Source organism: Pleurodeles waltl, chromosome 6 (assembly GCF_031143425.1).
Source record: "Pleurodeles waltl isolate 20211129_DDA chromosome 6, aPleWal1.hap1.20221129, whole genome shotgun sequence".
Classification (NCBI taxonomy): domain Eukaryota; kingdom Metazoa; phylum Chordata; class Amphibia; order Caudata; family Salamandridae; genus Pleurodeles; species Pleurodeles waltl.
Genome location: NC_090445.1, coordinates 1,486,071,758 through 1,486,085,570, shown reverse-complemented (window position 1 = coordinate 1,486,085,570; position 13,813 = coordinate 1,486,071,758). Strand labels below are relative to the sequence as shown.

Genomic DNA, 13,813 nt, shown 5'->3' with positions numbered 1-13,813 from the left:
AAAACGTGTTTAAACAATTAAGAAAATTAAATCCAAAGATAAAGGACAGGCTGCTTTGTTTTTTTGTGAATGAAATATGATCCATGCTTAAAGTAAAACAAATGAATAGTATTAGATCCTGTGACAACTGCAGATTTGAGAAACCCACCCTAATCACTCCTGTTCTTATGACAGATGGGTCACCTATGAGGTTAGAGATTTTCTTCTCTTGGGTACACAATATATTCACAGCATTTCCCAACTTACCGGGGGATCCTGATCCTGAGCTGAGACGGTTACAATAATAGTTCCCTTCACTGCATCTGGTGCCACCATGCCCCAGTACATAGGCTTGTCAAACACAGGAGAGTAGTCATTCATATCCTGCAAGAACATATATAACAGTTGTAAGTCCTGAGAAGATAAAAATGGCAAGGCACAATAGCAACAATGAACTTCTCAAAAGTCATCTCCAATCCCTTTCCAGAGCATATTGCTTGTCTGTTTCTGCCTCTCTTAAATTCTGAATGCTGTAAAAGGCTAACAAAGAAATACACAATCATAGTTACTGACAGCTCAGAGTGACATGAATATTAGGATTTGCGCTACAGCACTATTAGATGAAATATTCACTGCATAAATACTACTCAGCTTTGTGTCTTACCCGTACAGTTGCAGGGGCAATCAAACATCATCATTAAAGAGAGTGCAGGTGTTCTCCACCATTAAAGACTATGGGCCTCATTACGAGGCTGGTGCTCTTGAGTCCACCAGCCTCCTGGTGGCCAGAAGACTCCCGCACTCCCGGCAGTTCGACCTCCACATTACGACGCTGGTAGAGACCGCCAGGGGACCACTATCCCCACCAGGAACATGGTTTCCAATGGGCTGACGGTGTTCGGACCTGTGGTCGGCCACGGCAGTGCTGAGTTCCGCACTGCTGTGCTGATCACAAGTCCCCTTTCTGCCAACCCATGAAACAGCTGGTGAAAAGGAAGTGTTGGGGGCCACAGAGGGGCTCCTGCACTGCCCACAACCATGTTGTGGGCAATGTAAGGGCCTCCCTGCACAGCATCTTCAGAATGCGCACAGTCTGTTTTGAAGGTAGTGCACATCTATGGGTGCTCATGTGCTATGGTATTGGCCTCGGCTTCTCTTTGTCTCGTCCTCTGTCTAGCTGAATTGGTTAGTGCTAAGTCAAGTGGATGGCTGGGATGCGCAACACATTGTCTCACAGAGTATGGGAGTATATTATCACAAATGTAGTTCCCCGGAGAGGAAGAGCCACCTAATCTTCCTTAAACAAGAAACTCCAAGTTTGCTAAAGACTCTCCGGGCACTCAACAATTACCTTTTCTGTACTTTCATTCTTTCTTTGGACAAATTCATTCTCTTGCATAGGTCCAAGCATTTTATTCAAAACAAATTTAATTAAATATTAGATAGTTTCAGTCTCTCACATGATTCAAAATATTTTTTCTTCAAAGGAACACCATGATAAATGCCCAAGCCATAAATCCAAATTTTGTTTCCTCAAATAAATTCCAGCACGTGTTTCGTCACTGCTAATTGTGTAGCAGATGACTTCATCAGGGCTAGAAAAAATCCTAAACACATTTTTGCACAATCATTCTTATTCTTGTGTCAGATCCCATCACAAATGTGACAGGAAATTATATGGAGTGTTGTAACAGGGGTGACACATACTACAAAAAACTCTACGCCATAGGTCATACTAAAATTTAGAGAGTTGTAAAAATTACAAAAAACACCCATTTGTAGTAAGTCTCTCATGACTCCAAGTGTAAAAACCAGTGTCTTATCATGTCCTCAGGTTTCCTCGTCCTTGTAGTCCACACATCCAAGAGCATGAAAACATTCTTAGTGCAGATTAGTATAGTGTCCATGTAGTCTACTATCCTTACATACCTAGTTGTCTTGTACATTAATCTCTTGTGTCCTACTGATCGGTCTGCCACAATTACCCAAAGCTCTGTGGGCTGCTCTCTCTTATAACAGGCATATATAATCTTGCCCTTATGTTGGGATATATCTGAAAGGACAATGATGTAAGATTCACTGGAGTATCTATTTGTGTCCTATTGAAACTTTAAGCCAGATTACAAGTAACATCATCACAGAAAGAGTTCTCCTCCCAGTTCAAGCACTGCACACCAAGGCCCGTATTTATACTTTTTGACGCTAATCTGCGCTAACGCAGTTTAGCGTCAAAAAAATTAGCGCCGGCTAACGCCATTCTGAAGCGCCATGCGGGCGCCGTATTTATAGAATGGTGTTAGCGGGCGTTAGCCTACCGGCGCTGCCTGGTGTGCGTGAAAAAAAACCACGTACACCAGGCAGCGCCGGCGTAGGGGAAAATGGCGTATGGGCGTCTAAAAATGGTGCAAGTCAGGTCGAGGCAAAAAAATCATCTTAACCCGATTTGCGCCATTTTTTTACGACGCCCATCCCCCATCAACATGAGCCAGGATGCTATAAAAGTATATGCAATGCTGAATACAGGAACATAATAATGCAGTTTTGGGGTATTTTGAACATGTGGAGAGACAAGGGGTTGACAGAGGTAGAAGGATATCAGTATCTTAAGAACAGTCACCCCACCATCCTGTTTCACTAGCTGTTATGTAAAGTACACAAATACCAAGAGAATCCACCAGGGAGGACAACGGTGTCAACCAGAGTGAGTCTATTGGAGAACACATCATGTTGTATAGACTTCTTCCTGAGGCCCTTTGTAAATGCTCTTCCCTCACATATTGAGGACACAAAGGATTTTCTTAAAAAGGTTGAAGGGATACATTCGTAGTGAATATGGATGTCAAATTCCTGTATTGATTTATCAGACATGCTGACAGGATTAAAGCTACAGAACACGTTCTCAGGGCTGGACTCATATCATTATATGCTCACATCCTCATGTTACTAACAATTATAGAATTCTTCATATTCATAATAATATATTTATGTTTTATGGAGAACCATACTGACAGACTCAGGGGACTACAATGGGCATTTGTTTTACCCTCAGCTATGCTAACTTTTGACAGTTTGGTGGGAGGACCAGGTGTCCACCATTTCCAAGTTTAAAGCTGACTTAGAAAGGATAGTAATGTGGGTAGATAACCTCTTTTTGATCTGGCAAGGTACTAAGAAACAAGCACTTGACTTTGTTATGAGACTGAACGTAAACAACTATAATCTAGAACAGTGGAACAGTGGACCCCTGGGTGTCTGCAACTGCTTAGAAAATTCAGTTACATTAACAGATTAGGTCCCCAGATTCTAATAATTATTCAGTGGGGGTCCTCGGGTTCCAGTATTAATAAAGGGGGCCCACAGAAGTCAAAAGGTTGGGAACCACTGATCTAGAATTTATGTGTAACATCAGTGATTCCGTTGAGGTTGAGGTGAAGGAAGACAGACTCACTTCCAAACTGTTCAGTAAACCCACCTCAGATAACACCTAACTCAACACTTTAAGTGGGACAACTAAAATGGTGTATTCCCTATGCTGAACTATTATGAGCGAAGCACAACTGTAGCTAAAAAGTGATTTTCAGATTTACATTACTTGAATTTTAAGCAGGTTCAGGGAATATGGGTACTCAGAATGAATTCTAAACAAAGCTGCGAGTAGGTTTAAATCCAAGTCAACAGAGGAAATCCTTTTTGCCCCCAGAGAACCCAGAACTGAAACTGAAAACAGCATATGTCTGATCACTACTTACAACAGTGAGAGTACATCAGTAAGTAGGATATTGACTAGAAAAAGGAAGATGCTGAAATGTGATGCTGTAATTGGCAACCTGATCAGTGACAGACCACAAGTTACCTATATGAAGAGCAAATCCTTAAGAGTAGTGATATAGAATAGAACAACTTTATTCGAATTTTTAGCAAGTCATAAAAGCAGCACATAAAACAAATCTTACATTATAAAAACACAATTAGATATAACAATAAATACTGGGGATTAAAATGCAGCAACATATTAGTTAATTAATCAGAAATAATTAGATGGCCAAATTATCATGTTGCCAATCCACCCAGACATTTCTTACAGTTATTATAGAACATAAAAAAAATTGTAAAATTCCACAAATTTTGATAGAAGATAACATCTGTAAATTCAAATACGCAGTGCAACACTGTTGCATGTAGGTAGATCTTAAAAAGGCAATAAAAGGCACTTTCACTGTTTTCCATAAAATTAACAAAAAAGAACAACATGTATCGTACTTTGTACTGACTTTGTATAACAAGGAAAGGCCCCTAATATTGCACTCCAATCATTCATAGTCGGAAAGGTTACTAGACGGTGGAACGTATCTAGCCTTAAGCTAGTAAGAACAAAACAATGTTGAGGTTTTACTACATTTACATTTGCATGCTCTCTGTAGACAGAATCAGTTGGTTAGACATGACACTATGGGGGTCATTTTGACCTCAGTGGTCTTTTGAGAAGACCGCCGAGGGTCCGCCATGCGGAAGAAAGCCAGTGGTGGCAGTTTGCCGCTCGGCGTATTATGACTGTTGACAGCTCTCCGTCCTTTCTCGGACATAGAGCCGCCAACAGCCATACTGGCGGGGGGCGGGGAAGTGGAGGTTGCTCCACCTCCACCGCCACGTCAACAGAACACCGCCCACCGAATCAGGAAGGAATTCCCTGGTACTGATAGTGCTTACCACCATGGATTTCATGGCGGTTTCAAACCTCATGAAATCCATGGCAGTCAGCTGGGTCCAAATACCGCTGGCGTTATAGTGAAGGCCGCCGGGCTGGAGACCCAGGTCTCCAGCCCGGCGGTCGTCTCCGCCCTGCTGGACGGAACGGAGAACCGGCGGATGACCATGGCGGTAACCGCCATGGTCATAATTTAAAAAAAAAGACCGCCAGCCTGTTGGCGGTCTTTACCACCGCTTCTCAGCCTTCCGCCAGGGTCATAATGACCCCCTATGTTTTTTTGCCTTTACTGTCCACCCGATCTTCTAAATACTTTAAAGACAGGGACCTCAATTGTTTCCTGGTCAATCTCTCCAATAGTTCTTGCTTTGCATAGTATTCTTTATGGCCCATGTTTTCAAAGAAAGCCATAATATACCTCAACCATGGGACTCTTAAAGAATACGCTGATGCCATGCAATCCCATAAAACTGCCCTATATAGGTTTGTGTGTTCTGAAGTCCAAATTTTCTGCCATAATAGTATTGACTGTATCTTTATTAGATCGACTAGCAAAGGGACCCCTAGTTCAGCGTGACTAATGAATGATGAAGTGCCATTTGGTACCATTAACAGATGTCTCAGAAAGTAATTTTCCACCGTCTGGATCAGGTTGCAGTTGGCATACCCCCAGACACCCACACCGTACATGGCGGATGGGATACATTTGGCTCTATAAACCTTTAACATGTTCTGTGGGGTAATCATACCTAACCTTTTTGAGAAAATCTTCAGGGCCATAGTTGTCTTCATAATCTGTAATTTCTTAGTTTTTACACACTGTACCCAGGAACCTTGTTTATCAAACGTTATGCCCAAATCAGAAAATGTTGGAGTTATGTCAATCTTTACGCCTTGCGTGGTGATATCATAGGTCTTGCTTGATTTCCTACCACAATTCATTATAAAGGTTTTCGAGCAGTTGACAGAAAGGCCCAGGTCTGTCATGTTTGTTATACAGGCTGTTATAAGTTTTTGGAGGGCTAGTGGAGTCCGAGCCATTAGTACAGCATCGTCTGCGTGGAGTAACGCCGGAATCGGGCGATGACCTATTTGAGGAAGATCTTTACATGTAGTTGTTAATTCTCGTTCCAGGTTGTTTATAAATATTGAGAACAAGAATGGAGCTAATATGCAGCCTTGGCATACTCCTCTGTATATACCAAAAGGCCTAGTACATTCTCCTCTTATCCCATATCTCACCCTCGCTCTACTCCCTGAGTACAGTTCCTGTATGAACTGTATTATTTTAAATTCTACCCCTATACTGCTTAGAATTTCCCATAATTTCTCATGTACTACGCAGTCAAATGCTGAGGGTAGATCTATAAAGGACAAATACAGATTGCCCTCCCTGATCTTTGTATATTTCCCAATTATAATACTTAAATTCAGTCCTTGTTCCACCGTACCTATTCCTGTGTGGAAGCCATACTGTATTTCAGTTAGGATATAATTTTCCTCAGCCCAGGACTGCAATCTGTCCAAGATAAATCTCCTAGCTATATTGGCTGATGTATCAAGTAAAGAGATAGGTCTGGAGCAGGCTGGGGTGAGACGGTCACCTTTTTTGTATATGGGAACGATGATGGAATCTAGCCAAGATGGTGGTGGTTCTTGCATACAACAAGCCCTCAGTACCTGTGTCAGTCAATGGCCCCATACTTGTATATTTACCTTATATAAATCTACCAGAACACCATCAGGGTCCGGTGCTTTCGCCGCTTTACTTGAATTTATGGCTTCTACTACTTCCTCCAAGCTAAACTGGGGTGTTATAAGCATACGTGGATTTTTCAGGATGGTAGAGTAGTGATAGAACCACTGTAACTACACAGAGATATGTTGGTGTGAAAGACCTTAAGGGCTCTCATGTTTGTGGGAAGTGTAAAGCTGGTTCCAACTCATGAATTCATAATGAACTCACCGCAGCGCATAATCAACAGAGACAGATTTCACAATTCATCACCTGTTCTACCAACTTTGTTGTACACGTATTGGAATGCCCTTGTGGTCTCAAATATGTGGGAAGCACAATACATCCAGAATGAAAACACATACTTGAACACATACAAGCCATTAGTAATATGGATTTATACTACCTAGTAGCTAGACACTTTCAACAATTGCACAACAGCAATTGGAAACTTTTGAAATACTATGATATGGAAAAAGTGGGACTCAACCATAGGGGAGGTGATAGGGTGCTGCAGTTCCAGAGGAGAGAATCACACTGTATCATAGAGCTGGATACCAAGTCACTGAATGGCTTAAACATGGACAAGGAATTAGATGTGCACTTGGATAAAGCTTGTTGCAAGAGCCATTGGTAGTACTTTGTTGCCTTTTGTTTCAATAGAGCTTCTTTTCTTTAGTGTAATTCCTTGGGAATGGTAATGTTAATCCTTGTTTTTCTTTCCCGTCCCTTTTCTCTCTTAGGGGGAGTGGAAGGGACTCTCTAAACCTAGCCTGGTGAATAGAAGTTGCCTTGGCTGAACCTCTTGTAATGACCATGAACATCTAAGCCTACTTATCTGATATATTTACCTTACTGTCTGTTTGCACATTTCTAACAGTGATTGAGCTTTATGACAGACTGGTGTCATTGTGGCTGACTACTTTTTTGTTCATCACATTGACAAAAATTAACCGCATTTTGTTTGCTGAATTGTTATAATAGCCCACTTGTGCAGAATGGTTAATTGTATTGTGGACGATGTTTTGTTTTCATACCTTTTGTATTGCATTTGTAGAATTATTTTGACTTCAAAATGTTTTTATGTGGTCCATTTTTTTTTAAATCATATGAGCATAACTGTATATGTAGCTCATGATAGGTAATCTTCTCCACTCTAAAATGGCTGACAGTGACTCACTAGAATACTACTATGCTTCAATCTCAGTCCTTTCCCTATTCCATTTTTAGTTTAAAATGGTGGCTCTACGTAGGACCATGTTACCGTGATCAGGGCAGGTGGGCCCAAACAAGTCACATGAGTTGGTGTTGGTTTTTCAAATTGAAAAAAAGATTCATGCAGAGCCCTGAGTGTGTGTTTCCTGTTGTAAGTAGAAGTCTACTTTTAAGTATACTGAGAGAAAGAAAAGAGATTTAAATATAGATATAGTTATGTATGTAGATATAGATATATGGCTTATGTTTGGGTATTGATAAAATAAAAGTAATTTTAGGGTTTAGGTGTCGGTAGTGGTAAAGGCTGTTAAGAGTAATTTCAAAGTTCATGGGTGGGTGGTGACAAAGGGTGGTAAGAGTAAATTTTTGGATTTAGTAATGGGTAGTTCTAAAGGTTGATATGGTTAATTTTAAGATTTTGGGGTGAGTGGTGTTAAAGGATGAGAAAGGTAATTTGCAGGGTTTAGAGGTAGGAAAGATAAAGGGGGTTAAGGGTAATTTTAAAGTCTAGCGGTGGCTAGTGGTAATGGGTGGGTAGGGCATTTTTAGGATTTAGGATGAGTAGTGATAAAGGCATCTGCATGGTAAAGGCTGTGTGGAAACGGATTGCATGGTAAAGGTATGGACTGTATTGTCAGACATCCGCCTCTTTGACTGTGCATCCCCTACTCTCATACAATACATTGTTTTTTAACTGCAGCTTTTTTAGCATTTCTAGACTGTTGAAAGTGGAATTTGTTATTATCTCATTTAATGATACTCAATATGCCAGCCTTCGAATGGATAGATGCTGAGATAGCCTTCCTACAATCTAAAGATTGCCATAATATCCACAGTTATCACTCAACTCTTTAAGCCATGTGGGAATCCGTTACATTGACCCTTCCTGGATCAAGTATTATTTGTGGGTGAATACAACAAAAAGGAAAGTAGACAGGAACCCAAAGCAAAGTGCATGCTGCCCCTCAGGTGGATAATGTTAGGAGGAAATTGCTGGCCTTTAAAGAGCGCACCTAGGATCAGTGCTTAATTTATAAATAAAAATGTGCTGGTGCTCAAAGCCCTCCTCTTAAACATGCAGCTGCTGCAATTAACTGTGGGAACACGGAATACTGAGGCAGCAATCCTGAAGCCATCTCTAGCCTCTTCAATACATTTAAAGACTCTCCCTGCCCCTACAGCTCACTCTTGCAGCTTTCTGCTTTCTCCTACTGTGTCGCTTTTTCATTTTTCCCTTCCTCCATCTTTCCCATATGTGTCTTTTGCTTGCAGCAAATGGTTGGGGAAGAAGAATAAGTGCCGGCCCTCAAAAATAAGTACCGGTGCTCAGCACCCGAAACAGCAAGCACAAATTAAGCACTGCCTGGGATACAAGCCAAGAGCGCACATGAAGCCAAAGCTAGAGCCCAAGTGTGGCTGAACATAAGATAAGGGGTGGGTCTGATTGGGTTAAAGAAAAGGAAAGGCAGGTGTACCATTTTTTAGGGTAATTCTGTAGCTGCACCCTCCTCGGGGCATCAAACAGCCTATAAGCCCTCTGCAAATTATCTTGCTCTGACCCATATTTTTCCCACACTCCAGCTACTGCAAGTCATGCTTCCTTCTTGGTTGGGCTCAATCTCTCTGGACTCAATGTAGAAACCTAAAAAGAGGGAGGAGGACAGGGACATGTCACTTTGGCCTGATAAGGCAGTGTTTCTCTCCCTAGTGTGACTTCATGGTGTCAGGTGACATCATCACCATTAGATGGTCGATGGCCTATTACACCTTGTCTTACTGCTGTGCAAAGCATCAATACTCACAAATGCTGATTTTCGTAGGGTAATCACTTAAAACTGCATGTTATTCCACATTACTAGAGAATGACTTGCAGTAGGGGCAATTCATCGCACCAGATGAATAATGATCCCCCTGGTATATTTGTTTATCAGTTACTATACATATCACACAAACGAGTACTCCTGAAATTAATAAAGGATCATCCTCATAGGGTGGTTGACTAATGTTAGAGTGTAACTGACGAACGAAGTGCACTGGGTTTATTTTAGCTGGTCTGGTTACAAAATAGCAAGATGGCGGAAGTGTGATTAAAATGTAACTAACTGTTTGACAAATATGAAATGTAATTAAAAGAAAAGAAAAATGGACTGTGACATTTCCAATTTGTGGAGGCTATTGGGAGGTTATTGATTAATTGGTATTTATTTTTAATGAAATCTCTAGCACCATAAATGTGTAATCCTCAAAGCAATGACAATATATATGACTTTGGCACAGTAATGCAGCTTCAATGTTGATAACTTGAGTGTAATTACTCCGAAAAGTTCAAAGTGGGTCGCTGAATATGTTACCGAAAACGACGACAGTGGCCTCTGTCAGTGCGATGGGACACACTGGAGATAGGAATAGCACCCGCGGGCTAGTTTTGCAAAACATGAATGTAAAAGCAAAATGAAGAAACGTGCAACTTGACAACTCTTGAGCCATTTATATGTTTTTTATTTTCTGTCCTAAAATCAATGATAAACAATTATAAGCAAGACCTTCGGGTTATAACTTATAAATCTTAAACATTAATCATTAACAGTAGCTACCACCAACTGAACCAATCTGCGGTTTTTTTCGGCATACGTGACTCAAATCTAGGCATAATTACTTTGTCGACAAAACTGGACACAATTCAAATGTCTATATTTATAAGCAAAAATACTAAAATGTGATCTGTTGAAGAGTGTGATTTATTTTTCTCTTGCTATTATGTTTTCAATAATAATTGAGTAAACAACGCAGGGAATATGGTAACTCAAAATATGTGTTCTAAAACATTTCCCTCTAAATGACTGATTACATCTCCCAGATTTCAAAACCTCGAGCGTGAGTAGCAGCACACATTACAGAAGGCCATTTGATTTCAGACGATTTAAATGGAATGGAGGAGGATTCGAAAGAGGGTTGCTCTTCTCGTGACCTCTGTGACTGATGAGTTATTTGTTTGCGGTTGATGCAAGTAACATGATGAACTCCCACAAGTCAAACAATTTAGACCTAAAAATAGACGCTACATAATAACTTCATTTTCCGTTAGTTGCGATCTTGAGTAGTATACACCATTACCAGGCACTAACTGCCTCTGCGACTACTTCAGAAAAACTTAATGGCATGAGGCAGTGGCCCATAATACGAGTAGCCCTGTGGTTTGATATATATTGAATCTGGCATATACACAGTAATAGAAGGAATTCCTGCATTCAGTGCAGCTCATTCTTTCTTGGAGTGTCCGATGTGACTTTGGAATTAAGCATGCGAAGGAGCTATTTATCATTTTCTCATGAAAATGGAGAAACTGCCCACGCTTTGAACAGCATTTATATGTATAAAGAAAGATTAGCCTTGCTGTATTCTCCTTTCAAAATGACAAATCACAAAATCGACCTGGAATACATTTATAAACTACATGCTTAAAAAATAAATAATTTTGCATACAATTTATTAATTTAGGGCCGCATGCAGGGAACACTGTTCACATAGTACTGGTCGTCAACTGCAGCCAGCATTTTTACAACCAGTGTGTAAGTTTGCAACCCCTATGTGTACTGATAGCTGAGTTCCAAAAATTACAAATCATAGTGGGTCACAATCCATCGTACCTCATCAGTATTCATGAAGTAAGTTGCAAACTGCAACTCATTATGATTGGTGGCTAGCACAAAGCTGGTTATCTGCTAGGATGAGGAGACCAATCACTCAATCAATCAGTCGACTTGTAGGGTGTGACTTGTCATCTTTGGAGCAGGACTCATCATCTGTGAAGCTATACAGGTGCTGGCAGGGTCCAGGGTCTCACTTGATGAGCCAGGTATTCCACATCCTACAGGAGTCCTGTAGAGTTGGGGCAGTCCTGAGGTGCCAGAGGGAGGCCGTCCTCGGCTTTGGCTGCGAGGTAGGCCCTGCTGCATTTTATGCAGGGGGTGAGCACAAAGGAAGAGGAGCAGAGGTGCCTGGGGGTTTGTGGAATCTCGATCGCTGTTTGATATAGGTGGGTCCAGAGTCATGCATGTCCTTGAACATATTGGTGAGGAGCCTAAACTAGCATCTCTCTTGAACTGGGTGACAGTGGAGTTTTTTGAGGAGGGGTGATGTGGATGCGACAAGGGAGATCTAGGATGTGTCTTTCTGCAGTGTTTTGGATGGTCTATCGTTTTTTAACTAGGTGGGCCCCAATTCCCATGTAGAGGGTGTTTCCATAGTCCAGTTGACTTATGATGAGGGCTTGGGTGATGGTGCGTTTTGTGTTTTGGGACAACCACTTGAAAATTGTATGTAACATGCACAGTAAGAAGAAGCAGAAGGATGACACTGCGTTGATTTGGAACCTCATGGTGAGTTTGCTGTCAAGGGATGCTACCAAGATTCCAGGTATGCAGAGCTGGGGTTGGAGTGTGCCCCAGTTTTGTGGGCCACCAGGAGGCGTCCCAGAGGGAGTTGTTTCTGCCGAAGACCACAATGTCTGTGATAAATTTTTATGTATTTTTGTTTTCTAATGCAATCTATTTTCCTTAAAGAAAGCGGGGATTCATGTAAAAAATGTTTTAAATGTTTAAAAAAGTTTGTTTGAGAGTAAACACCCACATCTGCAACATGCTGCTTCCAAATATTGATTACTTATCCATTTCTAAACCAATTTTAGGAGCAGTAAAACGTTATGGACTCCTCAAATGGGTATAGCACATTGCAAAAAGCATTTTTACAGTCATAATCTCCTCATCAGAGCATTTATAACCATAAGATTCTTTGTACCTCTGGGCCCTAATATAATGTATTCTGAAAAAATATAATGAGTTTGATAGGTTGACAAATTTTCTTTGCACTCAAATGTGTTGTTAAAAGCACTAAGAGAAAGAGAGTTAAGCGTCCACATTTTTCAGTGGGAGGGGCTGAGCTGTAGGCGTTATCTTTGACATCACTGGAAGTGACATCGTGAGAAGTGTGACAATCAGAAGTAATGGAGCTGAAGGTGGTAGTTGTATGTATTATGTGTTACTAAGTAAGACATTGAAGCTATAGAACATGTATTACCTGAGATTTAGGGCACAACCACAAAGTTTCCACAATTACAACCACATCAGCTATTCACAGTCAAAAGTAACTTCTTTCTTTCTTTCTTTCTTTCTTTCTTTCTTTCTTTCTTTCTTTCTTTCTTTCTTTCTTTAAACAGCCATACTGGCACTTGAATGGAACCAGTGATCTGCATCAAATACGATGGATGCAGCAGGCCCTTATCCTACTCATTTTCTCTTTGGGTTTGGAGCCTGGATTCTGCATGTGTCACTGTTTATGACATATTTTCTCAGTGATATTTATTAAAAGTTGTTGCAAATTTGCCCTTCCATCAGGATCACCCCAGTTTAGAACTCCGTACAGTTTATCTCAGCCAACCTTTGGTAAAGTGCTTGTGGTCTCCCTTGCAAACATACTAACATCGGCATATATCCAATTGCCACATTTAATATAACCAAAGTCTCTAGTATGTGGTATTGCATGTACCGAGGGTCTGTAAATTAAATGGTAATAGTGGGCTGCAGCACTCATTGTGCCACCCACACAAGTAGCTCTATAAAGCATGCCTCCAGGCATGCCAATGGGGCTTGGGTTTGCACTTTAAATTGCCATTTTACCCTGGCAAAAATAACCTTTTGGCAAGCCTAAACCTTCATTTTTAATACTTATGATTCACCCCTAAGGTAGGCCTTAAATGCCATTAGGGCACGGTGCAAAGTATTAAAAAAAAGTAGGACATGTAAATTAATCTATATTTTACATGGTTTGACAGTGGAAACAATAAAAATCCATTTGTCACTGTAAGGAGACTGGCTCCCCCATAGATTAACACTGGTTTACATTATAACCTTTAATACGTGCTTAAATCAGTTTGGGAGTACAAGAAAAATTGCTCAAGGACTCATTTAATAAATAATTGTAAATCCAACTTAATGGTCAAGCCAGATTTTATATATCACTATTTTAGAAATTACACTAGAAAGTTGTCACCTGACCCCTGATGGTACCCCAGTGGTGGGATGTGTATTGCTTCCAGACAATGGACAAGTGGCCCTGTGACTTGGGAGGCAAGCTTCTCCCTTGACAGGATAACATGGGAGGACTATGCCTAACTTCTTACT

General features: G+C 40.8%; 1 protein-coding gene across 1 annotated transcript in view; it reads right to left on the bottom strand.

Annotated features, from left to right (window-relative positions):
* The window catches only part of PCDH15 (protocadherin related 15), a 2,681,631-nt gene that overhangs the window by 728,716 nt on the left and 1,939,102 nt on the right, over positions 1-13,813 (bottom strand). Inside the window, exon 21 of the mRNA XM_069240977.1 lies at positions 247-363. Within this exon, the coding sequence (XP_069097078.1) occupies positions 247-363 (117 nt within the window). The remainder of the gene's footprint in view (positions 1-246; positions 364-13,813) is intronic.